We start from the raw sequence: 27,950 nt of genomic DNA on the forward strand, positions 1-27,950 counted from the left end.
CCCCTTGACACAGTTTACAATTACTATGACGACCACTTAGTGCACTGACCTCCTCCCCACTGCTCTTTTCCTGCCACCTAGCAACCCCGTTGCATTCCCAATTTGTTTTCGTGGTTCTTAAAGAGGCCGCCAAGGACGCTCTCCCTGGTAGTCGCAGAAACCAGTGGGTGCTCCCCTGGTGAAGGGCACACCACCAGCGGCCTAGAGACACCAAGACCAAGCCAGGCTTTATTGGCTCGCTGACAGTCTTAGCTTTGGTGAGTGTCCACTGAGGTTTCAGCCAGCTCTCGCTTCCTCCCTGCCACCGTCCGACTTGCCAGGACTTCTCTGTTGCTGAGACTTCTTTCCAGGCCAGACTTGTTGCTATGACTTCACCATTTCAAGAAACTGGTTTGAAAGGTAAGGAGATAATGCTGAGCACCAATGCAACCTCATGGCTGATTAACGAGAATGTTTAGACAAGCTCAACTCCAAGCGAGGTCATTTGTAAACCCATCTCTAAGCTTGGCAGAGCACCGAACATGGGTAAGGTTTGGTGTCAGCATGAGAATGGAGTAAAGAGCTGGTTTAAGTTGTTGACAAGGGTTTGGCAATAGATTTAAATTCAGAATGTGCACACCCTTCGGCCCAGCTGGGTCTGCTCCACCGATCCCATGTTAGAGAAACAACAACTGTCTGCAAGCACTGTATACAAAGGATGTTGGTAGCAGTATTATTTGTAGTAGCAAAGCATTGGAAATAACTTACATATCCATAAAAATGAGATTAAATTACAAGACTTCTATATTATGAAATACCATGTGGCAGCTAAAAAAACTGAGATAGCTCTAAATGTACTAACATGGAAAGATCACCAGATATACTGTAAGACAAAGCAAGTGCAGAGAAACGTGCTGGTATGCATCTATTTATGATAAATAAGAAACTGTGTGTGTGCGTGCGTGTGTGTGTGTGTGTGTAATATATGTGTAATATATAATAAAACATATGTGTGCTCTGAGCCTAACACATGCCAGGTAATGTTCTAAATGCTTTATAAACATTCATTCACTTAATCCTCAAAAATTCTTATGCCATGGGTACTATTCTTAGTCCCATAATACAGCTGGGGAAAGTGAGGTGTAGGGAGATTCGGTAACTTGCCCAAGGTTCCACAGGAGTGGAGCCGGGATTGGAACTCAGGTGGTTTGGCTCCAGAGCCCATGTTTTAACCATTATGTCACACACACACACACACACACACACACACACACACACACCTTGATTGCAAGTATGTGGGAAAAGATATAGAAATATGCACCTGAAATAGTTCATGAGGTAACTCTGGGAGGCAGAGTGAGCTGTGGGAGGGGAGTGAGATAAAAGGGGCCCTTCATTTTCTCCTTGCTATACTTCTCTGTATTCAGAATTTTTACAAGTAGATATTGTTTCTAACAAAAAATGAAAATCAGAAATTCATGCAACGATAAAAATACAACTCTGCTCTTCAGTCAGAACTAATAGAGCTGCAGTATGTGATCTCAGGGGCAATTTGAGGTGCCCATGAGAGCCCCCCACTCAGTTCCTGAAACTCAGAGGCCCAGGTCCCAGTATCGCCTCTTTGATGGCCACTTGACCTCATCCGCAAAGCAGAAGGATTTGCTGGACCTGGAACCTGGTTTCTTGACCCCTGCCTTGGGCACTTCCCACCAGCATCCTAAGGAACAAGAGGCACCACTTTCAGGAGGGCAGATGGGCAGGTTCAGGACAGAGGCATGGGGAGTGGGAGATGATGGTGTGCAAGCTTGAGCCATCTCGAGGGGTGGGTCCCCTTGCTGTATGACACGTGCTCACCTCTTCAGTGCATTGTCCCCACCTGACCTTACAAAACCCTCTTGGGCGCTGTGATTATCACCCTATTCTAAAGACTTGGAGACTGCGAGCCCTGCGTATGGCCCCATGCTTACCAAGAGCAGGATTTACAGAAGGGTCAATCTGCCCCTCCTGTCTGTGCTGTGGCTTCTCTCCATGGGAGATGCTGATCGAGGCAGAAGACAGAGGTATTGGGAGAAGGCTTGCAGGGCAGGACCAGACGGGGTCTCCTCTATGAAGCCCCTTAAGGACACTGCAAGATATGACGCTGCAAGACCCCATGGGAGTCCCAACTGGCAGACCCAGAGGGGTTCTGTGGCTTTGGAGAGGAGGTCCAACGAGGTAGAGCAGGTTTAGAACCACGTAGACCTGGGTTCAAAGGCCACTGCTGTCCCTTTCTGGCTGTGAGCACTTAACGCCTGTGCTTCCCTTCTCTAAAGCTCAGTTCCATCATTTATAGCACAGGGGTGGGTGATCCTAGCACTGCTGTTGCACTCAATGAGAATGCAGCACCTGTGCCTGTCTGGTGACTGGCACAGTGCTTGGCACATGGTAAGGACTCACGGTGTTGGTTATCATTGTTACCATTATCATAATCCTTTTCTATCTCGTCAAGGAATTCAGCCTAAGTCACAAACTGCGTCACCCCATTAACTACCACCGAGGTCAATTACCCACAGATCTCCAACACACCGTGCTCGGCTCACACTTCAGTACTTGGTACTTGCTGCCCCTCTGTCCTCTCTTTTATGTCTATGGACACCCCCTGCCTGAGTGACACATCTTCTTTGGGCTGCTGTGGTACCTGGTACACACCCCATTACCTCTCTCACTATGTCAAGGCTTAACCCTTTGCTCCCTTGTGTCACCTCCTATCTGCTATGAGCACTGTGTCCCCAGAATCTGGTCCCAACGCCAGCAACAGGTGGTTGAGACTGAAGCGTGGATGAGTGAGCCAATGGGAGATGAGAAGGAGGGTAAACAGTGGGGCCGGCCTTGGGATCCAGGGAAAGGCAGCCCACTGTGCAGGTGCAGTGTAGATGAGATGGGGGAGGTCAGATCTAATGAAATGCAGACAAGGTGGCCCCTGGAGCTCAAACCAAACCAGCCAGGGTGCCTTATAGACATCTGAGGGCATGCCTGGGACAGGAGCGGGTGGAGATCAACTGCTGGGCCTGGGCTGACCTTAGGAAAGCCTGCAGCACTAGCCCGGGCAGGCAGTTTGCATGAAAAAGCCTTTGGAAGTGGCTTGGGTTGTGAAATCAGCTAACAGTCTAACTGCTTTTCTCTTGCTGCTTTTAAGATTCTTTCTTTGTCTCTAACCTTTGGCATTTTAATTATGATGTGTCTTGGTGTGGCCTCTTTGGCTTCATCTTGTTTGGGACACTCTGTGCTGCCTGGGCTTGAATATCGATGTCCTTCACCAGGTTAGAGAAGTTTTCCATTTTCGTTTCTTCATACAGGTTTTCAATTCCTTGCTCTCTATCGTCTCCTTCTGGTACCCCTATGAAGCAAATATTGGTAAGCTTGACATTGTTGCAGAGACTCCTTTAACTGTTCTCATTTTTGTGGATTCTTTTTTTCTCTTGGCTGTTCTGTTTGGGTGTTTTCTGCTACTTTCTCTTCTAAATCACTGATTTGATCCTCTGCGTCATCTAATCTACTGTTGATTCCCTGTGATGTATTCTTCATTTCAGTTACTGTATTCTTTATTTCTGACTGGTTCTTTTTTCTGTTTTCTGTCTCCATTTGATGTTTGAAAGTTCTCTTTGTGGAAGTTCTCCCTGAGATCACCGAACATCCTTATAACGAATGTTTTGAGCTCTGCATCTGGTAGGTTGTTTGTCTCCATTTTGTTTACTTCTTTTTCTGGAGCTTTGTTCTGTTCTTTTATTTGGTATATGTTTCTTTGTCTTCCCATTTTGGCTGCCTCCCTGTGTTTGTTTCTATGTATTAGGTAGGGCTGCTATGTCTCCTGGTCTTAGTAGAGTGGCCTTATGTAGTAGGTGTCCTGTGGGGCCCAGCGGCACAGTCTTCCTGGTCACTAGAGCCAGGTGCTCTATGTCCCTTGTGTGGGTTGTGTGTCCTCCTGTTAAAGTTAAGCCTTGGTTGCTGTTTGCCCATCAGTAAGAGGGACTGACCCTCGGGCTCATCGGTTGTGAGACTGCCCGTGTCTTCAGGGAAGGGGCTGTCGTTCAGGGACTGACCCCGTGGAGCAGGATTTGCTTTAGCAGGGCTCTCATGCCAGTGTGCCCTGTGGTGTGTCATCCTTGGAGGTGGCGGGTGATGCTCCAGCTTTGTTCCAAGCTGGCCACTGGGCATACCAGCCCCAGGGACCCCCTGTAGGCCAACTTCAGCCCAGTCTGTGCCCTGCCCAGGGCCCCTTGGCATGAGCCACAAAGCAATCTGCAGATGGCCGCCCATGCTGTGCTTGGAGGTGCCCTGAGAGGCCAAGCCACGGACCCAGGCTGGCGGCCACTAGTTCCGGGCTTGGGGCTGCTCAGCCAGCGGTATGGGACATGCTGAAACCAGATGCTGCTTGTTTGGGTTTTGTGAACATTTGAGAGACTTTAGGAAAGTCTGCAGCTTGAGCCAATGTAGGCAGTTTGTACGAAAAAGCCATTGGAAGCGGCTCAGGTGCACCTGAAAGTTGGGTGGGGGCGTGGTCTCAGAATCACCAGGGTGGAGACAACGGCATAGCCAGTTTGGTGGATACTCAGAATTGGCCGCTGCCTGTGTCTGCATGAGGGAAGAGGGAGGGCTCAACAAAGAAAAAACGGTTTCTACCAGCTCCTCTGTCTGGGAGAAAGCTGCCCCTCCAACCGTCACCCTGAGGCCAGACAATGCAGTTCCTCCCCGAAGTCCCCGTCACCTTTCAAGCTTTTGCCCCAGTGCTGGAGCTCAGAGCAAGTGAGTCTGTTGGCAAGTAAGTAAGGCGGTCCATTTACGAGGAGCACCTGGGACTCGAGCCTCTCTTGTCTCACCCAGCCACAATCTCTGCTTGTTTTCACAGCCAGAAATTATGGGGATTTCTCCCCCCAGCACTGGAACCCTGGGCTGGGGAGCCTGGTGCTGTGCTGGGAGCCCTTGCTCCTCCTGGGGCGACCCTGCAGTTTCTGCAAACAGTGACTGAGTGCCGTGGCACACACCACAGTGAGCCCTCAACACCCACTCCGGTTCCTTCATAGCATGCCTCTCTATAAAAGCAGAGGCTAGAAAGCTAAAAATGGACATTCCCCAAACTCTGTTGTAGCTAGGGGTCAGAATGGGATGGACTTTGCCAAGCACTTTGTGAAACCTCCGTGTGAGAGGTCTGACTTGGAGAGAGCAGGCCGTGGGCAGCTGTGGGGGTAGCTTTCTGAGTTAGTGGGTGATTCCTGGTTGGGCAGCTTCCTGACCTTGGCAGAAGCAGCAGTCATCCTGGCAACTCAGTTGGGGTGTTTGGGGAGCCATTTCTGGAATCTAAACCAAGAGTCTGTTTCTTCAGCCCTCCCAATGTTTCTGTGGTCTATGTCTGGTAATATATCCCTCCCCGCCTAACCGAGTCAGAGTGGATTCTGTGGTCAACAACTAAGAAACTTGATCTGTTACTTTGGTAGGTGCTGGTAATAAGCACCCTCCAATGAATCTCCTGTCCTGGAGGGTTCACAGTCTTGCTGTGAAAGTGTAAAGCGGAGGGCTGTGGGGCATATGGCAAGGGCATTTACTCTTGAGTAGGGAATCTTAGAAGGGTTGCCCAAGGAGGTGACACTTTAGTAGAGACCTAGAAAGTGAATCGGAGTGAGTGAGGCACAGAGGGCAGGAGAAAGGGTTTTCCAGGCAGACAGACCTGTGTGTGCACAGGCCTGCAGTTAAGAGAACTGCTGACAAAAAAGAATAGGGAGAAATTCAGTGGGCTTGAAAAGTGGAGGAGGAAGGGCTAGATTGGGTAGCACTGGGGTTAGGGAGGGGGGCAGAGCCTGCGGGCGGCCCGTCTTCCCTGCTGGGCGTCCCTACCTCTGGCAGTCACGACCTTCCTTTTAGTCCATTGGGCTTGAAGTTGTGGGGTTACCATTGGCTGTCTCCTATCACCACAGACCTCCCTTCTCTCAACACACTCACGCCCACATGCACCACACAACTAACCATTCTCCAAGTGCTAGAGATGCTCCACTTACGTTAGCATAGTTTAAAAATACTCTTTAAAAAGACTTCACCAAGTGATATCTCTTACATCTGTCCCTCCACTTCCACTGTCATCCCCAGCCAAGTTGTCACCCCACCTCTAGGATACTACAACAGTGTCCTCATTGGTTGTCAGCCCCTTTAGTTCATCTCCCTCTTCCATGCCTCAGCCCTGCTGGGTTCATACCACACCCACTGCTCAACTTGTGCTGGCTCCCTCCTCCCTATGGAATCAAACCGGACTCCGGACCTACAATCTGAGGACTGCTACATCCTGCCCCAGCCTCCTTTTCCAGCTTGACTCTTCTGAGGACGCCATGTGGCTGTTCCCCTCCCCCCCCACACGGCATGCAGCCCCACCTCTGTGCCTTTGCTGGTGGGACTCCTGTTTCCAGAACTCTTCCCTTGGCCACTGCTCACCTGAATCCTTCCTGCTCTTCAAGTACCTTCCCCAACCCCACCTCTGGCAGGAAGCATTCTTTTCTTTTCTTTTTTTAATTTTTATTTTTTTCAATTACAGTTGATATTCAATATTATTAGTTTCAGGTGTACAGCATAGTAGGTAGACATTCATATAATTTACGAAGTGACTCCCCCACCCCTGATAAGTCTAGTACCCACCTGGCACCATACATAGTAGTTATTACGATATTATTGACTATATTCCCTATGTTGTACTTTATATCCCTGTGACTATTTTGTAACTGCCAGCTGTGTTTCTTAATCCCTTCCCCTTTTTTACCCAGCTCCCCAACCCTCCTCCCGTCCGGAACCATCAGTTTTTTTCTCTGTACCTATGTGTCTGTTTGTTTATTTTTTTTGTTTATATTGTTATTTAGATTCCACATATAAGTGAAATCACATGGCATTTGTCTTTCTCTGTCTGACTTATTTCACTTAGCATAATGTTCTCTAGGTCCATCCATGTTATTGCAAATGGTAAGATTTCTTTCTTCTTTATGGCTGCGTAATGCTCCATTGTATAAATGTACCACCTCTTCTTTATCCAATTGTCTATTGATGGGCTCTCGGCTGGGAAGCATCCTGTTCTGTTTGCCACATTTTATATGACCTCTAATTTGGATTCTGATGATATTTGCTGCCTTGTCACTTACTTCTTATTTATCACATGCCACTCTCTATTAGAAGTTACTGTATGTGTCCCATCTTCCCAACCAGATCGTTGGCCCCCTGAGGGGAAGGACTATGGTTCACACTGAATGTCCGGTTTGGTCTCTACTGGGAGATCCCTTCTCTGTGTTGTTTTAAACAAAGGGAGGGCCCCTCACTTTGCACCAGATAACTCCATTCCTGTTCACTGGAGTATCCTGCTTTCCTTGAAAAACAGGTTTCCCCTGGTTCCACCTGAGGTCATCTGACCTGTAAAGATCCTTGATACCACTTTGCCTTCTAGAACTTTTCACACAATAGTCATTTTCAAGCAAGAGCTCTTGGATTTAATCCTGGAAGCTACGGTGCAGTGCAGACCAAGCAGGGTCCGGGAGCAACCCCAGGGGCACACACCAGCAGAACCCACACTTGCATGTCATCATCCCCACTCCCACTTCCTTGGGTAGCAACTGGTCTGCATCCAGCAGCGGGTCTGTCTCCTTCACCTCGGGGTGACAGCCAGCAGCAGAAACACCAGGCCTGGGGCTGCTTGCTGCCCTGCGAGGCAATTGGACCGAGGAGCCCTAGTATCCCTTCCAGCTCTAATATTCTCTGATTTTTTTTTTAAACTTTCACTGTTACTTCTGTCTCCTGTGATTGCCAGAGACAACCTAAGGCTTGAGCCAGGTTACCACTAATACAAAGAACTTGAAGGTCCCTTTGTAGCTGAAGCCACCAAATAGCTGTCCTGACCACAGGGGCATCTTGGCATCCTTACCAGCTATTGGAAAGAGCCCACATTTATTGGGTGCTTATTATATGCCAGGCATTGTTCTAAACACTTCATTTATATTATAGAACTGAATCTTCACTGCAGCCCTGCTGGGGTAGGTGCTATCATTACACCCATTTTAAAAGGGAAGACACTGAAGTACTGAAAGCTTCAGTAACTTGCCTTCGGTCCTACAAGGGAAAGGGGAGGAGCCTGGCTGGTAGAAACCATCCTGTTCCAAGCCGCTCCCACTTCAGCCAGCTCTCAGCAGCTCCCTTCCTCTGGGAGTCGGGGAGCACTGCTGAGGGATCCGAAATTCACAGGGATTGTGCCATGTCTGAGACATCCCTTGTCTCAGACCCTGTGGGGGAGGGGAGACTCTAGATAGCTGATTTGGAGCCAGAGGACAGCTTTCTCCTGGGATCCTTGGGGGTTCTGAACGGAAAGCAGGGGCTTACCTGGATCAGTTTCACAGGGTTTGTTCACAGGAAGATGGTTTTATTGACAGAAGTCTTATGTTGTCTTGTATACCACATCTAGCTGGGGATGGACAGCATGCACCCCATCTAACATTTTCATGAACTGCTCGGACACCAGCACATTCTGAGGCAGGAAGAGAGGGGAGCCATCATGAGGAGGGCATCACCACTGTGCCATCTCCCTGCCCAGACCACCAGCCTGCCCAAGCCCAAGTCAGAGCGTTTTGTCTTTTCCAGTTTGTTCTGCAGTGCTGCTCTGATACTCGGGAAGTTCACCTTTTCTCCGAGCTTGTGGTTTGACTTGTACATTTCCCCCGTGATTGATCAGATGTTCTAGTTGAGTGCTGAGGGCTTGTCACATACTGTCATCTCAGCTCTGAGCATAAGTGTCTGTGTGTGACAGATGAGGCCCAGCTACAGGGTAGTGAGACGGGTCCCAAAACCAGTGCCATGAAGTGTCGATTTCTACACCAGTGTTGGTCTTCAGAGTAGGTGCCCTGGAAGAAGATCCCTCATTCCAACCATCCAGTCATGGCTCAAAACGCATTGGGAACTCCCCTTTGTGAAGTGTCCTCAGAACTGGGTTATAGGACACAGGAGAAAAGGTGTTTTATGAAATACGCTTTGGTCAAACCTGGCCTCCACAGGTTTCATCAACAACCTGCTTCATTCCTCAGGTGTGGTTCTGGGTATCTTTTGCCTTTTAAAGAATTAAACTTGTGCTTAAGGGCTGAAAACTTACCCTTCCCTTTGTATTATAGATATTCTAGAGAAAGTTCTAGAAGTATCTACAACAAAGGAATTCCAGTACCGTTTAGAGTTATGGCAGCATAGTTGACAAAAGGGAAGGAAAAGGCTAATTCAGACCTATTTGTTCTGGTAGGCTTGTTCAATGCCAGTGTGATCTTAGCTCATGGATTTATAAGCCATCTGTGGCCTAAACTGCATTATTTCTAATGTTCCCTCAGAAACCCCAAGGCAGTGCCTGGGTCTGTACCTTACAACCAGCTCTGGTTGCCAACAATTGCTAACCACCAGCAGACATTAGGAGAGAGGCACAGAATAGATTCTCCCTCACAGCCCTCAGAAGGAACTAACCCTGCCAACATCTTGATGTTGACTTCTATTACCAGAACTGTGAGACAATAACTTTCTATTGTTTAAGCCACCCAGTTCGTTGTACTTTGCCACAGCAGCTCTGGGACACAAAACGCTCTACCTCCCTCCCAGAGTAGGATCAAATAGGCTGACATATACAAAATTACTTTGGAGAAAAAAAGAGTATAAAATGGTAGACAAGCATAGGATATAGTTATTATCAGCTACCACCTTTAGCATGATTCAGGCAGAGTGAAGTCACTTCCTCAGGCTTTTCTCATCCATCGAGGGAGTTTTACTCTCAAATACTACTCTAAGTAGGCTAAGTTATGAAATGAAAATAAAAGCTTGTCCATGTTTTGCTACTCAGATTCTAAAACTCCTGTGATTCTGGAACCATTCTGGGATCCAGGGCCATCTCTCAGCAAAGCTGACAGTCAACAATTCTGTTCTGGGGTCCTCCCGCCTTTGTTTCTGTCATTTTCTTATCTCTACTCTCAGGCCCTCTCTCTGGTGCTCAGGTCCTGGGTTCCCAGGAACTGGTAGATGATTTCACATTGTGAATGGCTACTCCTGTTGAAAGGACCCCTGGAAAGAGCAGAGTTGTACTCCAAAAGGAGTGATATTTTCATGGAGCATTTGTGTGAGGGCCTGTGAGGGAGGGAGCTATTGGTGCCTGCTGACACAGAGTGGTCATGGTAACTGGTTGCTTCCCAGTGCGAGCAACTACCATTCGATTACTTACGGAAATGTCAAGCTTTTCCATCTTGGATTTGGGGTTCCTCTTGATGGACAGGATCAGTAAAGTAGCCCCATCCACACTCATAGGGTTCAGAAAAAGCTGTGGGAGGTGGGGCGAGACAGGAAGCGGGACATGGGGACAGGAGAGACTGGCTCAGAGCATGGCTTCCATTTCTTCCCATCAAATCACAATATCTGTCATCCACCCAGACTCCTCGGTAAGCACCTGTCTCCCTGTCCATCTGTTTGTCCAATCATCCGTCTGCCTGTTCATCTCGTTGTTCATCTACCCATCTACCCACCTGTCATCTCACTGTCCATCCATCCATCCATCCATCCATCCATCCATCCATCATCCATCCATCCATCCATCCATCCATCCATCCATCCATCCATCCATCCAACGTTTATTGGGGCCCTGCCATGTGCCAGTTTCTGGGTTAAGCACTGAGGGATGCACAGGCAGACATGACAAGGTCTCTGCCCTCAGGTATCTTATGTTCTAGAGAGGGCACAGACAAACAAGCAAATGGCATCAGAAGTGTGATGACAGTGACAGGGGTACACGCTGGTACTGCGGGAGCAAGGAAAGGGGAAACCCGTATAGGGGAGGGGACACTTGAGCAGGCCTTGCAGGATGAATGGGGTTAGTGAGGTACGAAGAAGGTGGGGCGGGGGAAGGACCAGAGGAGGCAATAAGATGCAGCAAAAAGGACAAGTGCCGAGGAGCAGAGGTGTTTGGGCAACAGCAAATATTTTGTGAGCAGGAGTCGAGAGAAGAAGGCCATAGAGCTGGCCAGATCACCTACAGCCTTGTGAGCTTAGCTGAGCACTCAGGGCACTACCCGAACGGTGCTGGGAACCATTGAAATGTGGTGTGAAGCTATAGTGGGGAACATGGAGCCCAGTGGCTCTGCGTTCTAGCTTTCAGCCTTGCGTAAATTCCCTGACCACTGTAGAACTATCATCTAGGACTGCTCTGAGCATTCAATAAATATATTTTGAAAGCAAAGCATTCAAAAGAGTGCTTGGTGCATAGTAAGCAGCCGATGGATGTTAGTTATTATTGAAGGCTTTCAGCTGGGTGGTTTCATGAGGAAGCAGGCCAAAGCTTTTATTGAGCATCTACTATGTGTCAGCTGTAATGCACTCCAGTGAGAAAAGATAGAGTTGAGCCCTGCTCTCAGAGGGCTTAGCATATAGAATTCTTTGCTTGACTCACCTCCTAGGGGGAATTATTTTTCCAAGATAAGGGAAAAGAGGGCTGGGGCCAGATGTGGAGAGTAATAATTCTGGTGGCAAAAATGATGTGGCCTCCACCTCTGACCAAACTGAGAGTTATAGTTTAAGCTTTTTTTCTTTCTCTCTTTAAAAACATTTAAAAAAATTAGAATGTATTTATTATACTTGGTCACTGTAGAAAAAAATGAAAAAGAAGTAGGAAAAAATGTTAAATTTACCTATATCCTAATAACCAGGAACAACCCTTGCCAACATTTTGTTGAGGCAACTCTTCAGTCTTTTAAAATTCAGGTTCTCTGAACTTTCCTTGACTTCATTGGCCACAGAGGCTGAATTGTTCACAGGCTGGACCAATCTCTTTTCTCTGAGTGGCACTTGGTCCCACTCCAGCCAGGCTAGACGCTCAGCTCTACTTGTCACTAGATGGCTGTCTGGTCTGGTCTGCAGTCACCATGCCCCCTCCTCTCATCAGAATCTGACTTCCTCTTGTCACCTTAGCACTCTAAGGTTGTTGTCCACCCAGATGCCAGCTCACCTTCACGGATTTCTAACTGCCATTCTTCTTCCACCAGGACCCCCATATCTATGGTCCTCCCTAAGCCACCCCATATCTTGCTGACATCCGAGTTGCAGTAGAAAGTCAGAGTTGACTTCCTTCTGCCTCCTGTTAGCTGTGTGGCCTGAGCAAGTCACATAGCCTGTTTTCCCATCTGACGAGTGGAACTAATGGAGCCCACTTTCAAGGATTGGGCTGTGAGTAAGGAGCTGGCTCATGCTAGGAGCCCCAGAAAGCCAGCCTCATCGTACATCCGTTTTCCAACTGCCCATAAGCTTCTATGTTATACAGTAGCATCTAGAAGCAAATTAATTTAAAATGAAATATGTATTCATTCATTCATTCATTTACTAACAGTCACTGGGCACCTGCTACATGCCCAGCGCTATGCCAGGTACAGGGGGTATAAAAATGAGCAACAGCAAACAGTCTTTGTTCTCATGAAGCTCTCACACTAGTCGGGGACAGAGAGTCATTCAACTGAGAGTATAAAGAGAAACTCTGGCAAGTTCTCCATGAAGGGGTGAAAAGGGTTCTGAGGGTTTGGCAGAGTTCCCTGAGGAACTGCTGCCCGAGCTGCCCTCTGAGGCAGGAAGCAGTTAAGGCAAGTGGGGGAGAGGAGCCAAGGCACTGGCTGGAGGAAGGAGGCGAAAGGGGCCCCGGAGGCCTTGGGTGGGAGCAAGGGAAAACACGGGTAAACTGAGGTCTGAGAAGCACACAGGGATGAGAGAACTGGATTTGAGGAGCAGGAGGCCAGTGGGGGATCTAGGCCGGAGGAGAGTACATAGAGGGTTGGGGTGGAAATCAGATTTATGTTCAAGAGCCTGAAGGAGACCCAGATGGAAGGAACGAAGACCAGTCAGGAGATGATTACCTGGATGTACCAGGTGAGACATTGGGTTTACAGCAGAGGGACTGCTGCGTATATACACATGTGAAGCACAAAGTAGATTTTCCCAATGATTCTCTTTAGCAATATCCAGCCCATGACCCTGTTGCCCCTATCCCAACACACACACACACACACACACACACACACATACGCACGCACGCACACAAAACAGCCCATTCCCAGCTAGGTAAAGACTTTACCTTCAGAAATTTCAGGCTTTCATTGAACTCCAGTCCTTTGCTGATTTTGGAGACCCCTTCATTGTTGATATTGTTGCTGCTGACATCTAGGTGGGCCAGGGAGCTGTTGAATCTGAGGGCCTCCCCTAGGGCGGCGGCCCCCTCATTTCCAAAGCCATTCATGGAGAGATCCAGTGTCTTGAGTGTCACATTAACCTCCAGGGAGAGGGGAGAAGAGCACCAGAATCAAGGTTGCCTGAAACATGACAACTCTAGCCAAACGGGCCCCAATTTTTATCCCATGTTGGTGTCCAGACTAGGAGCTCAGTGGTCTCCATGAGAGATCAGTGGTCTCCATGAGAGATCTCTGCCAGATCTTTGCAGGGCTTTCCCAACTGGTCTCTCAGAGTCTCAAGTACTCTTGAGACTCATTCCTTTTGGGTTCTGGTCACTCCCTATCCCATAATTAAACTGCTCTCTTGAAGTACCCTCAGAGATGACACGTAGGCCCCAGCATTTATAGTAAAGAATAATGTGCATCCAGGAATTTTGGGAGGGAGACCAACAATGTGAAGAGCAGTGGATGAGAGCTCAGTATAGCCCCATCAGTGGTAACCGTGAGGAAGAGGTTCAAGATGGCAGGACTGGAGGCCCTGGCTGTCCTCAGCCGGGCTCCACACACCACTGCCAGGGAGCATCTTACCCGGAGACCGTTGCAGAAGGCCACAGCTCCCTGTGAGCAGATGTGGTTCCAGCTCAGATCCAGTGACAGGAGCCCTACATTGAGGGCTGGAGGAAGGAGGGAGTCAACTTAGCATCCCTCACATCCCAGAAACTTACTCTCAGAGTTGGCAGGCATCCATGCCACTGGGGCTAAGGATTGCTCAATGCTCATACAAAGTAAAAAACTGAGGTAACGTTTTTCCGTTGTCCATTTAAACACAAAAATCATAAGGTGATTCTCAATGCTGGCAGCAATGAAGTAAAATAATCATACTCATGTATTGCAGGGGGCAAGCAAATTGATACAATCTATGTGGCAAATATCTGGTCACAGATATTTTCCCATTAAAATGTGAGTGCCTGGTCACATGGCAGTATCACCTCTGAGAATCTTCCCAAGGAGACAGGATATGAGAAGAGCTAGATGCTTGTGGATGTTTATCATGGCACCACTTACAAAAATAAGACTTGTGACTCACAGGGGAAGGGGAAGGTAGATCATGAATATCCATCTGGTGGAATATCATACAAGTATTAAAGTAGATGAACATAGCATGGAAAACACCGGTTGTATTTCCCCAGGGAGGCTGTGATGAGCATGGCCCATTTCATCCCATGATGTCTTTTTCATGGGGATGTATGAGAGTAGTGGTGGCTGTATTTCTATCCCAGAGAGCTTTAGGGACACAATCAGTTGAAAGTGGCGAGGCTTGTTTACAAGCCGATTTGCATAGAAATTGAATTTGTGTTTCCAAACTTAAAGATACTCATGCTTACAACTACACAGGGTTGGGGAAACACCTTATTTAAACACATTATCATTGTTATTTTCATCTGGGGAGGGCAGATATACTGAGGACACCACTGGAGTAGATGCTAAAACACTCTTGAAGCTTTGTTGAATGAGAGGAATTGCCTTTAGGCCTCAGGCCCGGGAAAACACCTTATTCTATTTTGTTTTAACGGACTGTGCACTGTGTATTGATCATGTCTGTCTCGTGTCAATCACCAGGATGTACTTTCAGTAAATGGCACAATACCTTTCATTATTTTGAGGACAAACGTTCTCCCTCCCTCTCTCCCTCATTCTCTTCTTGCCCTTGTTCTTTCCTGCCAATTCCCTCACCCGTCATACCTCGCATGCCTGCATCTCTTAAATGGCCACAAAAGTTAAATTTTCGTTCTGCTTTCGCCACTCACTAGCTGTGTGGCCTTGGGCAGATTACTTAACCTTTTCCTACTTCTGTTTTCTTATTGGTACAATAGAGATATTAACCTGTGCAAGGGTTGTTGTGAGGATTCATACAAAATGCCTTCTAGCAGGATGCTCGTCACTTAATACTTGGTAACTTTCATAATAATTAATATTTTTTAAAGCTGCATATACAGTTTGATGAAAACAAAATGTTTTCTCACTTTAAATTTGTTTCAAAAATTCGTTTAAAATGTTTGAAAATAAGTGTTTTCAAATGGAGACTCAGGCTGCCCAACAATTCTTTTACCCTTTGTTCCTCTCCTCTCCTCAATGCTATTTTATACCTTCTCCCCTCTCCTCAAACCTCTCAGTCTGTACCCCACTCTCAAATGAAGATCTTGCCTCATAGTTCACTGAGAAAATGGCAGCAATGAGATGGGAGAGCTTCATTTCCCCCACAAAAGCTACCAGCCTCCCCTTATCTGCACCCACTGTCAGCCTCCTCCCTCTTTCAGTGAATGGAAGGTCCCTGCTGCTCTGTGAGGCAACCCCTCCATTTTTGTTCTGGATGCCGTTGCCTCCCGTCTGTTCAAGGACTTTGCTCCTGTAAGTATCTCCTCCTCCGTTTGCATCATCCGTTTCTTCTTCTTTTCTTCTCTCAGCATTTTCCATCCTTAAAAACCTTCCTGTCCTCCCTGTCACCTGTCTTTCTGTTCCAGCCTTGTCTCGGTGGAGCTTGTGGAGTTGCCATTTCCACTTCTCTGCCTCCCATTTTGAACGTAACCCACTCCAGCCAGGTTTTTGTAATCACTTACTTCACTAACATAGCACTTCTCAAGGAAGTCGCCAATTAGCTCCCTGTTGCCAAGTTCTGTGGTCACTTTTCTGGACTCATCTTATTTGACCTGTAAGCAACACTTGACCCAGATGACCAGTTTCTCCTTCTTGAAATACTCCTTTGTGTGATTCCTTGTGATTCCTTTGTGTGATTCACTTTCCCTCCTATCTGACTGAGCACTGCTTGTCGGGGTCCTCCTTCCCCTCTGTGACACCTAAGAATGTTGGAGGGACCCAGGGTCAGTGTGATGGCCTCTCTATCTACACTCCTTGCCTAGACAATCTCACCTTGTCCCATTGTTTTAAGTACATCTATATGCCTTTGGCTTCCAAATGTACATATGTCCAGTCCTGACCAACCTCTAAACTCATGTAAGCCATCGGCCTCCTGACAGCTCCACATATGCGTGGAATGGGCAGCACAAACATTTCATGGCCAAAATGCAAATCTAGGCTCCTAACTCCTGCTGCTCTATACCTGTGACTCCCTGTTTCCCCATCTAAGTAAATGACACCACCATCCAACCACTAGCTGAAACAAAATAACTATGAGTCTATCTTTATCTCTCCCTTTCCCTCATTCTTCACATCAACAAGTCCTTTTGACTTTACTTCCAAAATACATTCTGAATCCATCCACTCTGCTCCATCTCCACCTGCTCCCTGAGCCCAAGCTGTTCTCCTGTCTTGCCCAGACCAGCGCACCAGCCTCCTAATTGTCCCCCCTTCTCCCATTCTTGTTCTCAGTTGCATTCTTCATACAGAAGTCCTAAAACTGCAACTCAAACTGTGTCACTCCCCACTGTCACACGCTTCAATGATTTCTCATCACATGAAGAAAATCCAGACTTCGTGTGTGTCCAAGCCCACAAAGACTGACATGAGTGGCTGCAGGCCACCTCTGTGATCTCTCCCTCATTCTCCTCCCCTGCCCAGTCTGTTCCAGCCGCACTGTCCCCTCATGTTCCTCAAATACGCCAGGCTCTGTTTCTTCCTGGAAGGCTGAGCTTCCAGAACCGAGCAAGGCTGTTTCTTCTTTGAAGAAACTATTAGTGTCCCCCCATAAAAAACGTTTAGGTTATTTCTATTTTTTTTCTTTTATAGCCGTTTGCAATGAACCTCTACAGACAGCTCTCTCTTATGTGTGAGAGCTTCTCTGAGATATGTAGACGAGAACTGCTGCATCCTAGAATATATATATTTTCAGTTGTACCAAATACTGTCAAATTGCTCTCCAAAGTACCTTTAACTACCAGCTTCTGAGTGTTCTTCTTTCTCCCTTGTGTTCACTGTGCTGGATAGTCTCTGACTTGAAAATTGTGCAGCTTTGGTAGATGACAGGGGGGATCTTTTTGTTGTTTTATTAATTGCATTTCTCTAATTACTAAAGAGGTTGGCATTGGCTTTCTTTTTTCACTGTCCATATGCCTTGACCATTATTTCATTTGGCGTTGTCTAATTGATCTACAGGATCTTTTATCAACATTCTGAATACTAATCTTTTATATTATACAAATGCTGCGAATATCTACTCCCAAATGCTGCTTGTCTTTTCACATTGCCCCACAATGTCTTTTATCATAGGCAAGTTTTAAACCTACTGTTGTCAAATATATGAATCACTTTTGTTACAGTTTATACTCACTGTGCATATTTAATAATCCTTAGCCTCCCTGAGGTTAGCAAGTTATTTCTCTATATGTTCTTCTAATCCTTTTAAAGCTTTACTTCCCACATTTGAAATGTACTTTGGGTGTGGTTTACATCACTTTTATAACTAGAGCACTCAGTAACAATCAAAAACAGGAAATGACGCCCTCTCCTTTGCTGGCCCCCTCCCTCTGTGGGACTCACCCAGCATCTGTCCCAGGAGCTCCCCTCCCTTATCAGAGAATTGGTTGTGACTGAGATCCATGTTCTTAATTCGGTAATTGACCTAGAGAAAAAACAGTGGAGAGAGGTAATTTGAATCTTCCATATGACTGCAAATGCCTTACTTACCTCAGGACAGTGTGGTGGAGGGCTCCCATACTCCCCAAATTGGGTGGACTGAGGTTCATTTTCTGTTTAACTGTTGATGGCAACTGGGAGAGTTTAGTACCATCGAAGCAGCCCTACCACTTGCTCTGGCTTTTGTCAGCATTGCCAGGGCCCAAACACTCAGCAGCAGCCTAAACCATACAAGTGACCTCATTTCTCTATGCCCAGAGCCACCCCCAGGTCACCCAGGGCTCCAGGGACATCTCCCACATGGCTTGGCTGTACCCACCCCTTGCTTACCGACAGGGCCTGCAAGAACAGCTCTGCAGATTCATCCTTGAAGTTATTTCCTGTATGGAAGGTTGGGCGTTAGCAATGCTTTGCAGACTAGGGCTCCCTTACCCTCCCATAGGACTGGCTCTGCCATCCCCTCCCCTTTTGGACGATCAGACGTAGAGATGGTGGCAAGCACTGAAAGCAAATGTATGAACACAGAAGAAAACAGGAGAAGAAAGGGCAACTATTGACCATCCTCTTTAGTGTCCCCTTCTCTTTCTGCCATGACTGTCCAGGGAGTCCCAGGAGTTGGTACACATGCCCTGTGAGTCATTGGCGGCATCAACCCCTAACCTCGTGCCTCAAGTCTGTAACATTATAAAAAATGCTAATCCAGTCTGAGCAGCATGACTGGACCAGAGGGGCACAAGTGAAGCACTTGTCTTGCGTGCAAAATCTAGGGTGTTGAAAAACTCAGTGATCAAATGAGTAATAGCTTAGTATTTTAAAAAATCGAAACCAATGCAAAAACATCTGTGATGAACAAAATTTTTAAATTTTAAATAAAGGCAGGATCTGACCCTGTGCTTGCATGGCTAAGCCTTACTCTTCTCACCCCCATCTGTCCCTTTTGGATCCTGTTTTGCATTTATAGTGCTGATATTGTTCACCCCAGATTTATTAATCCTTTTGCCTTAATTTTGACTTTTAAAAATATTGATCAAGATATTTACTTAGTTCCTGAGCTATTTCGTGCCCTTTAAATTGTGCTCCCTTATCTTACCCTAGCTCTGGCCCTGCTAAGCAGTCTAAGCAGTCTAAAAGATTTCTGGGAAATAAATGACACAGAGACTTATCCCCAAATTTCTCCTTTGAACTCTTTTCCCCCCCTCTTCTTCCACCTCCTCCCCAACTCCAGTTCAAGCCGTTGTTTCTCAGTCTAGTTGTGTAGGGCACAGCTCCCTGGCCCATGCTGGTGTTATGAGCCTTGTGCTCCCCAGGCTGAGGCAGTTGGTCACTGGTGGTCGGTCGTCAATCGGCCACTCACGGCAGCTCACGGCAGCTCTCGTTGGCTGACGGCCACTCATGGCAGCTCATGGCAGCACACGGTAGCACATGGCATCACACAGCAGCCCACGTTGACCTCTGGCTGCTCACGGCAGCCCAGCTCCAGGGAGAGCTGTTGTTCACAATCTTAGCTGTAGAGGGCGCAGCTCATTGGCCCATGTGGGAATCGAACCGGTGACCTTGGTGTTAGGAGCAAGGCACTCCAACCACCTAAGCCACCCGGCTGGCCCTCTCCTTTGAACTCTTAATAATTTTTGTATCTCTAATACCTAAACAGTGCTTGGTACATAACCAGTGCTCAATAAAATGCTGAATGAATGAATGAATGAATGCAACCACCAAAACACAAATACTTCTTTGGCTGTGTCTGGTACCAGTGCAATAAAATGACATAAAAAGCTAGTCAATGTTTAAAATTAGGTAATTCTAGAATTCAGCAACTCAGGAAATATGTCAGCTATTATTTGTTTAAATACTGTTGCTCATCCATTCTCTTCTCCTTCATGGAACTCCTATTAATTATATTGGGTCTATTTTTTAATATATATATATTTTTATTTCTCTGTATCTTTGCTTCTATACTGCAAATTATATAAAATATCCTTTTATCTCTCTTCCAGGTCACTAATTTTATTCACTTGTATCTAATTTACTGTTGAATTTATACATTGAGTCTTTAATTCCAATTATTACATATTTTTCATTTCTAGAAGTTCTATTTTAGGGGGCAATCTTTTAAAAAATAGTGATTTGTTCTCGTATATTTTTATTTGTGTTTTCTTAATCATATTAAATATAGTTTATAATTGGGTGCAAGATATCTGTTTGCTGGCAGTTTAATTAATAGTGCTCCTCTGCTGTTTAGAGGATAAATTATATGGTCACTCAATATACAGTGTGTATCTGATGATTCTATTTTCTGAAGTTCTTGGGAGCCTGATGCTGCCACTTGTTGAATCGGATAACTCTCATGGTGTTTTGTTTCCTTGTTTTGCAGTTTTGGATTGTGAGCCCATTTTTTAACAGAGCTTTATCTGTGGGAATCCCAAGCAACATGGAGCTTGGGTCAAGGGGTTATTCCTCCAAAGAGGTTTTATGTTTGTTTCTGTTGCATGCTGCAAGGTGTTGCCAGCCTGGGATCACTTTTAATGTTAATTTCTTGACTTTGGGGTTCTAGGACCCTGTGAATAGTATAAATTCAAACCACAAACCTGAGTTAGGGCAGGTCTGTGGGTACTAGAATTCTCAAGTGACTTTTTATTTTTTCTGTGAGACAGATAATAAACTAGTTAAAAATAGGTATATAGTAGGGGGTCAGGTAGCAATAAATGCCATTAAGGAAAACCAAGCAGGCGAGCAGGATAGAGAGTAATGGTGATGGAGAGGGGCTGCTGCGACAGGGTGGTCCGAGAAGATGACATCCCTAAGGAGATAACATTTGAGAAGAGACATGAATGAATTAAGAGAGTGAGTCATTCAGAGATATCTGGGGGAAGAGACTTTAAAGCAGAGGAAGGAATGTTGCAAAGTGAGTCAGAAGTTGCTTGTCCAGGAAAGCTGGAAGCCAGTGCAGCTGTGAAGAAGGGGCACGGATGACCGGAAAGGTTTAGCAGGGTCTCTGAAATCAGAGGGGCTTGGTCAGGTTCAGTTACACCCTGATTTTCTCTGCCCTTCTCCTTATTCTTCTCTCCTTTTCATTCCCAATGTCCTTTCTCACCGCTTCCATGGGCTCACCTGAAAGCTGAAGCTTCAAGAGCGAAGAGACATTTCTTTGGAGAAAGTCTGAGATGATTCTGGCTCCCTCCAAACCAAGATCATTGTCAGATATATTCTAAAAGGCAAGAAAACACTTATGTATGAACAAATCCCACTGAAGGGCCCTCATTAACAAATAATGTCAGGCTGGGGCTGACTTAAGTCCTAAACTGAGGGGGTAAGGTCTGGGAGGGGGGCTGGGGTGAAAGGATGGGAAGGGTTAGGGTGACGCAAAGGAGAGAAGGGAGACAGGAGCTCTGCTTTTCTAATGCCTGGCTGGGAGGCCCTCGGGCTGGTCTCAGCTTCAGTGACACTCCAGTCCCCAATTTAGCCCTGGTACTTTAGATAAGCACATTGTGACATTCCCCCCCCTGCCCCAAACCCAAGATAGCTTTATTTGAAGAGTTTGGCATAAAACTATTGGAAAATGAGTTTAGAGTAAATCATCATTGGAAATTCCATTCATTGATTCATGAAGCAGAAATCACTGTTAGGAAGAGGTAGGGATAGAAATGGACATAGTCCTTTCAGGCTCGTGGGAGGGAATTTATATAAACCAGCCATTATTATCTTGTTTTTCTCCCCTTTTTTTTCAATTTCTAAGAATTGTGGCAAAGCACACATAACACAACATTTACTATCATAACCATTTTTAAGTGTACAGTTCAGTGGTCTTCGGTATCTTCATATTGTTATGCAACTATTACCATCATCTCTCTCCAGGCACATTGTACTTTATGACATTATTTCAGGTCTTTATTTTTTAAATTTTCTCTTTAAGGCAACTATACAGTAGAAGGAAGTTCATCTATTTAGGGCTTCTGAGGTCCAGACAGAAATGGTTTCTAAGGGTTACCTACAGCCACAGGGCACACTGTCCCATTGACCAGCATCTGAGGCGTGGCCCTCCTCTGAGAAGTCACTTCTAGAAGAGAAGGGCTCCCAGACTCACTGCAGAAAGCCTGCAGGCCGGCCTGGGCTCAGGCGGGGGCCTCTGGCTTATCTCAAGTGGTTTTTGAGCTGCCAGCTGTGGTGGTAGGAACCAGCAAAGCAGGACACAGTACCATCTCCTGGATGTAGTAGTTCTCTTGTAGCATCTCCATCAGACTCAGGACGCCCATCTCCATGATACAATTGTCTGCCAGCTCCAGGGTGATCACAGTCGTGTTGGACTTCAGCCCCAAGTGGAGGGAGAGAAAGACAGAGGTGGTTGGTGACCTAGTCAGCTCACTGCCCTTGCCCAGAACCTATCCCCTCTCTTAAACATCCCAGCCATGTCAGAGGGGTACAGGGATACAGTCTAGCAATTCTGGAGGAGGAGATAGGAACAAGAACAGTGGAGGAGATGAGCTGTCCCATTGATGGCTAGGACTACATGCTCATATTTTATATGCATATTTGCTAGGGCAATATGCTTCTGCTGGACACCTCCAGGAAAAGGGGCTCTGCAGGGGAATTTAAAACAGGGACATTAAAACAAAGCCCTGAAAAGTAAGAGATGCAAGGAGGAGAACAAATTTTAACTATTTAGCCTCAAGGAGAGAGGCCTGTGACCTGATCCCAGAGGAAAAAGAACTTGATACATTTAATAAAGATATTTAAGCATAAGGCTTTAAGCACAAAGCATTTGCTCTGTCTGCTTCCCTCAAAAGCCTTTCTTCTAGTTGAGGGTTCAGGCTTATCTGGTACCCTCTTTTAGTTAGGACATTGCTTCAAGGCTGTTTGGAAGGAGCTGGACTTAAATCTTAAATAAATATCTATATCCAAACTAGTCTGCATTGCCACAGGGAGGGAATGATTGGCATTAAAGCATGGGGAACTAGGGTTAGCCCTAAGCAAAACTTTTATTCTTCCCTTCCCACCTCGTTCCCAGTACAGAAAGGCACAGAGAACAAACACATCTTTGGATGTGAACATTTTCAAAGCACCCCGAATAGTGAGAGAAGTAGCAAGTGCTAAGGCGTTCTAGGCTCCAGGGAAAAGGAGAATGTGACAGTTCGAGTAACTGCAATGCAGGGTGGCCCACCCAGCGCCTTCATGAAACGCCTTCTGGCCTCAGCTCTCTTGGGTGGGCAAAATTCCATTATGCTAAAGGTAAAGCAGCTAGCTCAGATGGCCGCCCAGTCTAGGCGTCATTTAGCAGTGTCCAGAAACAGGAGTGGCATGACCACTTCTGGAGTCACTCTGGGGACCAGCACAGTGGGGCGCAGCAGGTGGTCTGATCACTAAATCCATCCACATTCATCTTACACAGGCGAGTATCTATTGGTCACCCTCTGTGCTGCCTGCTGGGGAAATAAGATAAACAGAGAACGTCACTGCTCTCCAGCGGCCTGCACTCTGCCAAGTGCGAGGGCATGGACACAGGTGGGTGAGGAATAGACATGAAGAAATGTGAAATGTGATCCCTGCTGTCAGAGTGCTTTTAGTCTAAGCCAGGGAAACACAACATGTGAAAAGTTAAACAGGACAAAAGATAAATGAAACGTCAGTTCTGCAGAACGTCGCAGTGATTAATTGTCACTGCATGTGGTACCAAGAATCCAGGGAGAAGAAGCTCCCCCCGGACTGAAAATGCTGTCACCAGAAACATGTGGCCCAAGTCCTGAGAGAATATCATTATTATCCACTTTTTTCCCATGAACCTCAGAAGGTAATGGTGCATTCCTAGCATTTCATTAATCAGTCTTTCAACGCTCAATAAACTTCAAGATGGCTTTGTTCTTTCTCTGTTCTTCCCTTCCTTTCCGCCCCCTCCCCAGAAGCAACACAATCTCACATTTTATGGAATTTCTTAATGTGCATGTACTAAATGCAGATGCTGCTATGTTTCCAAAAATAAGTGCATGCTTTTTCTATTGTAACCAAACTTTCTCTTTACTGTCCTGAGTGAACAAACAATGTAGTGCTGACATACAGTTGTTAAATTTTCTGTTTTCTTGGGATGGGAGTCAGTTCTGTATAGAATCAGTTATAATTATATAAAACTATGATGAATTCAAGGTCAAATCCTTGTTCACTCATACCAAGCCGAGAGAGAGAGAGAGAGAGAGAGAGAGAGAGAGAGAGAACATTATTCCTATGGGAAAACATGATCCAGTCGATAATGTGACCCTTAAGAATTACAGCATTGCAAAAGGCAGACAGTGAATGCAATGGTTCGATAGTGAACCCATTTATAGCAAAGGTGAGCTTTGGAATTGAGACCCAGGATGATATTTTGTGCTGTGCTCTTGCTCAAGCACTAGCCCAGCTATTTTTTTGGACCCACAGATTGGTTCCTTTGCTTCCTGAATAAGAAGGAGCATAGATTTCCAAGGCCCATTTCTCTAGCAGCCTCCTTCCCAGAACCTGGTGGGAAGTCCATGCCTGTTGGGGAAATCAACTGGCAGTCAAGCAGAGCTTAGGGCAGGGTGGGCAGGATGACATTTTGGGTGTCATGGGGGCCTCTCTGACTCTTGGGCCCGCCAGCCTGTCAACCCCCACCTCTGCCAGGCTTGGTGTGCCCCCACTGGCATGCTCACCACCAGGGCTATAGCAATAGCCTTGGTACCATTGGGTCCCAGCCCGTGGTGGTTGAGGTTCATGCAGGCCTCCTCCATGTTGCGGAGGAAGTAGGAGACAGGTGCTACGCCCAACAGTTTGCAGGCCTCCATGTACAGCTCCCTTTGTCCGGCGGTGAAATATTTCTCGGTATCTGCAAGAAAAGATGCACATGGATGAAGGCAGGTTTCTCCTCTACCTTTGTCTTATCTCCTCTCTAACCCCAGGCCGCGTTCACTTCTCAGGACCCGTCCCTATGGGTATATGCTCGAGAGAGCAACTCCAGTTGGGAAGTCAGCCAGCGATGGGAGAGGGAGACCTTAACTCCGGAAAGCCTCAAATGGACGTCTCCCTTTGGGTAAGAGACAGGTTCCCAGCTTTAGGTCCCACACGTTCCTAGGAGAAGAAGCAGTGTGCCCCCCTCCCCACCACCTTCCTGGGTTGGCTGCATTCAGTGACTGGTCACCAAGGATGTCTGAAGGCCTAGGTTTCCTGCCCACCTTGTGACAGCTCCAAAAGGCCAAACAGACAAAAAGCTGGTGATATGTGGTGGTTGAGGGAGTCTCCATTTCAGTTTTAGTTTTGCTACCACTGTTAAAATGGGAGCCATAAGTAAAGCATTACTAACGATTTGGAGGAGTACCAACTTTAATAAGTCCAAGTAGGACAGAGTGGGCTTCTCAAGGTGGTAAATCAGTGCAAGATGGATAGACTCCCAAATCAGCCAGAAAGAAACTTTCATGTGAGTTTCCTCTTTCAAAGACATGCTTGTTGTTTGTCCTCCAAAAAGGACTGTCATCCTACTTTACCAATGACAAATCGGCCCCAAAGCATACAGAACTGATCAGTGCTAAAGCCAGCTAACAGAACTGGGGATTTTGCTTCTCCATTCCACCCTCTTGGGGCCTTTGTTCCATAGGCTTAGACCAGCCTGGCTTGTGGGCAGAGGACAGTGGGCATGAGCCTGCCTGGATTCCAGACGCCCCCGCAGCTGCATCCTCATTAGGCAAGCCCGTCAATGGCAGGGCTTCCCATGGCCAGCTGGGGTCCAAACCTGCATCTAGTTTTCCTCCAGATCCCAGGGCCTTTGCCAACTCACGCCAAACATTTCTAAGGCGGACAATGAGAGCTTTGTTGGTGATGGGACAACTTGACAAGCAAGTTGATTTTGCAGGCACAGTTACAAATTGACCTTCTCTTTGCCATGGTTGTAGAGCGGGGTTTCTCAACCTCGGCACTATTGATTAACATTTGGATTTGGATAATTCTCTGTTGTGAGGGGCTCTCCTGTGCAATGTAGGAGATTTAGCAGGATTCCCGGCGTCTCCCCATGAGATGCCAGGAGCAGCCCTCCACCCCAGTTTGCCAAATGCCCCCTGAGGTGCAACATCACCTTTGAGTGAGAAACAGCATGAGGTGGGTGAGCAAGTTCTGCTCTCTTCTCTCCCTCTTTTGTAGCCTCACCACCACTAGCTTCCGATGCCCACCCCAGCTCATGTCTCAGGCCATCCTAGGAAGCCCCTCCTGCCCCATTCCCAGCGTCTCAGCCCCAGCTGCAGGGGCCACTGGAGCGGAGCAGCTGAGCCCCAAGTTTCTGTCCCAGCCCGGAGTTGTTGGTGCCAAATTCAAACATTAGACGTTCCTGTTTGCCAAGGCAGCGTCTGTAACCCCAGCTTTATCCTTGGCACTGTTTCTGCTCTGTTGGATTCTGCTGATCCCTTCTAGCTTCACTATGGTTATATTTTAGAGGCAGCTGTAACAGTGCTGTCACTTGCAGGGAGTGGGGAGTGAAGAGGGGGCTGAGTAGAAGCAGGAGTCTGGGATAACACATCCAGTGTTTCTACCTGCCACCTGCTCCAACCAGGTGAAATTCAGTGTTGAAAGCAACATTCGCAGTGTCCTTGAAGTGGAAAAGAAGTCAGAGAAAGAGCAACAAGATGCCGGGAAGGGGTAAGAGGGTGGCAGGGAGGAGGTCTGCGTGGAGGAAGAGTTGCATGTTGACATGGCAGGGAGGTTATGAGCTGACCGTACAGAGGAACTTCCTTGCATCTCTGCTGCTTCTGGTCACTGCCCACCCCTCAGCTGCCAGAACACAGGAGAGGAAAGGTCACCGGGCTAGCCTCAGCCTGAGACGTTTGAGGCTGGCCAGCATTGTTCTCAAGCCTAGCTGCACAAGTGTTCTTTGTGGCACTTCCCTTCTTGGGGAAACTGGGAAGGAGAAGAGGGTGGAGGTATTGTTTGCAGTAAGAGAGTCGTTGCTGAAGCTTAGCTAGCCTCCGACCCCCAACCCCCATACCTCGGGGCTTGGATTGGCCATGGGGGACAAGAACTCTAACGTGAGTAGGGGAAAGTCACCGGGATGCAGGATGGGCCACAAACACTCCAGGGGCCCCTGGTATATGGAACACAGGAGGCAGATGGGCAGAGCAGAGCGAACATAGGATCAGCGCACATTGGCAAGCTCTCCATGGCCTTGGGAAACTCATACAATCTCTTTAAGCCTCAGTTTCCTCTTCTGTCAAATTAGGTGATAATGCCTCCCTCCTGGGGCTATGGCAAAGATGATGTAAGATGCACATGTGGAAACATTTAGAACACCAGAAATCCCTGTTCATTTACTGGTTCAGTTTTCAATAAGCTGATGTGGCCACTCGGCTTAGGAGCAAGACCACGAGTATGGGGGCAGCTGCAGCTGCTGTCACCAGGGCAGCTTTGAGGAAGACATGGCACAGAATTAAGCACAGGTGTTTCTGTCACCTTCCCTCTGCAGGACAACATGGCGACCTGCTAGGCAGAGCCATGGCCAATTGGGGAAACCAGATCTCTGCAGCTGGAGGACAAAATTGAGTTTTCCCGTCACCCCTGAATGCCCACTCTTACCTTCAATCTCAAGGTCTGTTTCTGAGCTCTCCCGGGCTGGTTTATTTTTTTCAACAGCCGGGGGAGCTTCGAACTCACAGTAGAACATTTCATCACTGTTCTGTGGTGCTGGCTGAGCTTCAGTCTCATCTGGAAGAAAAACTCATCTTCTTGATTCTAGAAATGAAAACTGCTGGCCTTTCAGGTGGAGTACCACTGGATTCCCTACACCTCTGTTCCCCTCCTCTGTGTCAGGTCCTGGCTGCAGCCTTTGTCCCCCCCACTTCAAGTGGCTCAAGGTACCAGGGGACTCCATTCTGCAAGCCTTCCCTCCCCGACACTGCTGCCTCTCAGCCAAATCTGTGGGGTCTTGTGCTACCCCCGCTCGTGTTCTCTGGAGACTCACTGCTCTGCCCCATTCCCCTTTTTGGGCCTGCCTTGGACGTTGGCTTCTTGCTCCCTCTTTTCTTTCTTACTGGCTTCGGTGGGGTTCAGAGTCTGTTTTACTCTTTTGGAGAAAGGATGTGTGCCAATACCTAGGTTCCCTCATTGGCAGGGACAGTGATTCTGGGAAGGACAGGGAGGGAAGGGCAGGCAACTCGGGTCCAGTGAAAAATAAACCAGAGCAGG

The 27,950-nt window shown here is 47.2% G+C and overlaps 2 protein-coding genes across 6 annotated transcripts in view; one reads left to right on the forward strand and one right to left on the reverse strand.

The window, feature by feature from the left end:
* Window positions 1–27,950, forward strand: part of ANGEL1 (angel homolog 1) — a 91,170-nt gene that overhangs the window by 28,989 nt on the left and 34,231 nt on the right. The window contains exon 1 of one of the 5 annotated variants that reach the window (XM_074327172.1): window positions 264–399. The exons of 2 other annotated variants lie outside the window; for them this stretch is intronic. The gene's annotated coding sequence lies outside the window, so the exon portion shown is untranslated. Of the gene's footprint in view, window positions 1–263; window positions 400–24,741; window positions 24,820–27,950 lie in introns of those variants that run through there. 2 more of the 5 variants (XM_019733478.2, XM_074327171.1) reach the window with 2 other exon arrangements.
* Window positions 252–27,909, reverse strand: LRRC74A (leucine rich repeat containing 74A). Its single transcript, XM_074327174.1, has 11 exons — window positions 27,342–27,909; window positions 24,443–24,615; window positions 21,983–22,090; window positions 20,898–20,994; window positions 18,120–18,169; window positions 17,694–17,775; window positions 13,788–13,873; window positions 13,106–13,300; window positions 10,220–10,315; window positions 8,356–8,500; window positions 252–387 (listed from the first exon to the last, which is right to left on the reverse strand). Exons 1-10 carry the CDS (start codon window positions 27,427–27,429, stop codon window positions 8,411–8,413), a joined length of 1,065 nt encoding a protein of 354 aa, XP_074183275.1. The 5' UTR covers window positions 27,430–27,909; the 3' UTR covers window positions 252–387; window positions 8,356–8,410.

The sequence above is a fragment of the Rhinolophus sinicus genome, linkage group LG03 (assembly GCF_036562045.2).
Source record: "Rhinolophus sinicus isolate RSC01 linkage group LG03, ASM3656204v1, whole genome shotgun sequence".
NCBI lineage: Eukaryota > Metazoa > Chordata > Mammalia > Chiroptera > Rhinolophidae > Rhinolophus > Rhinolophus sinicus.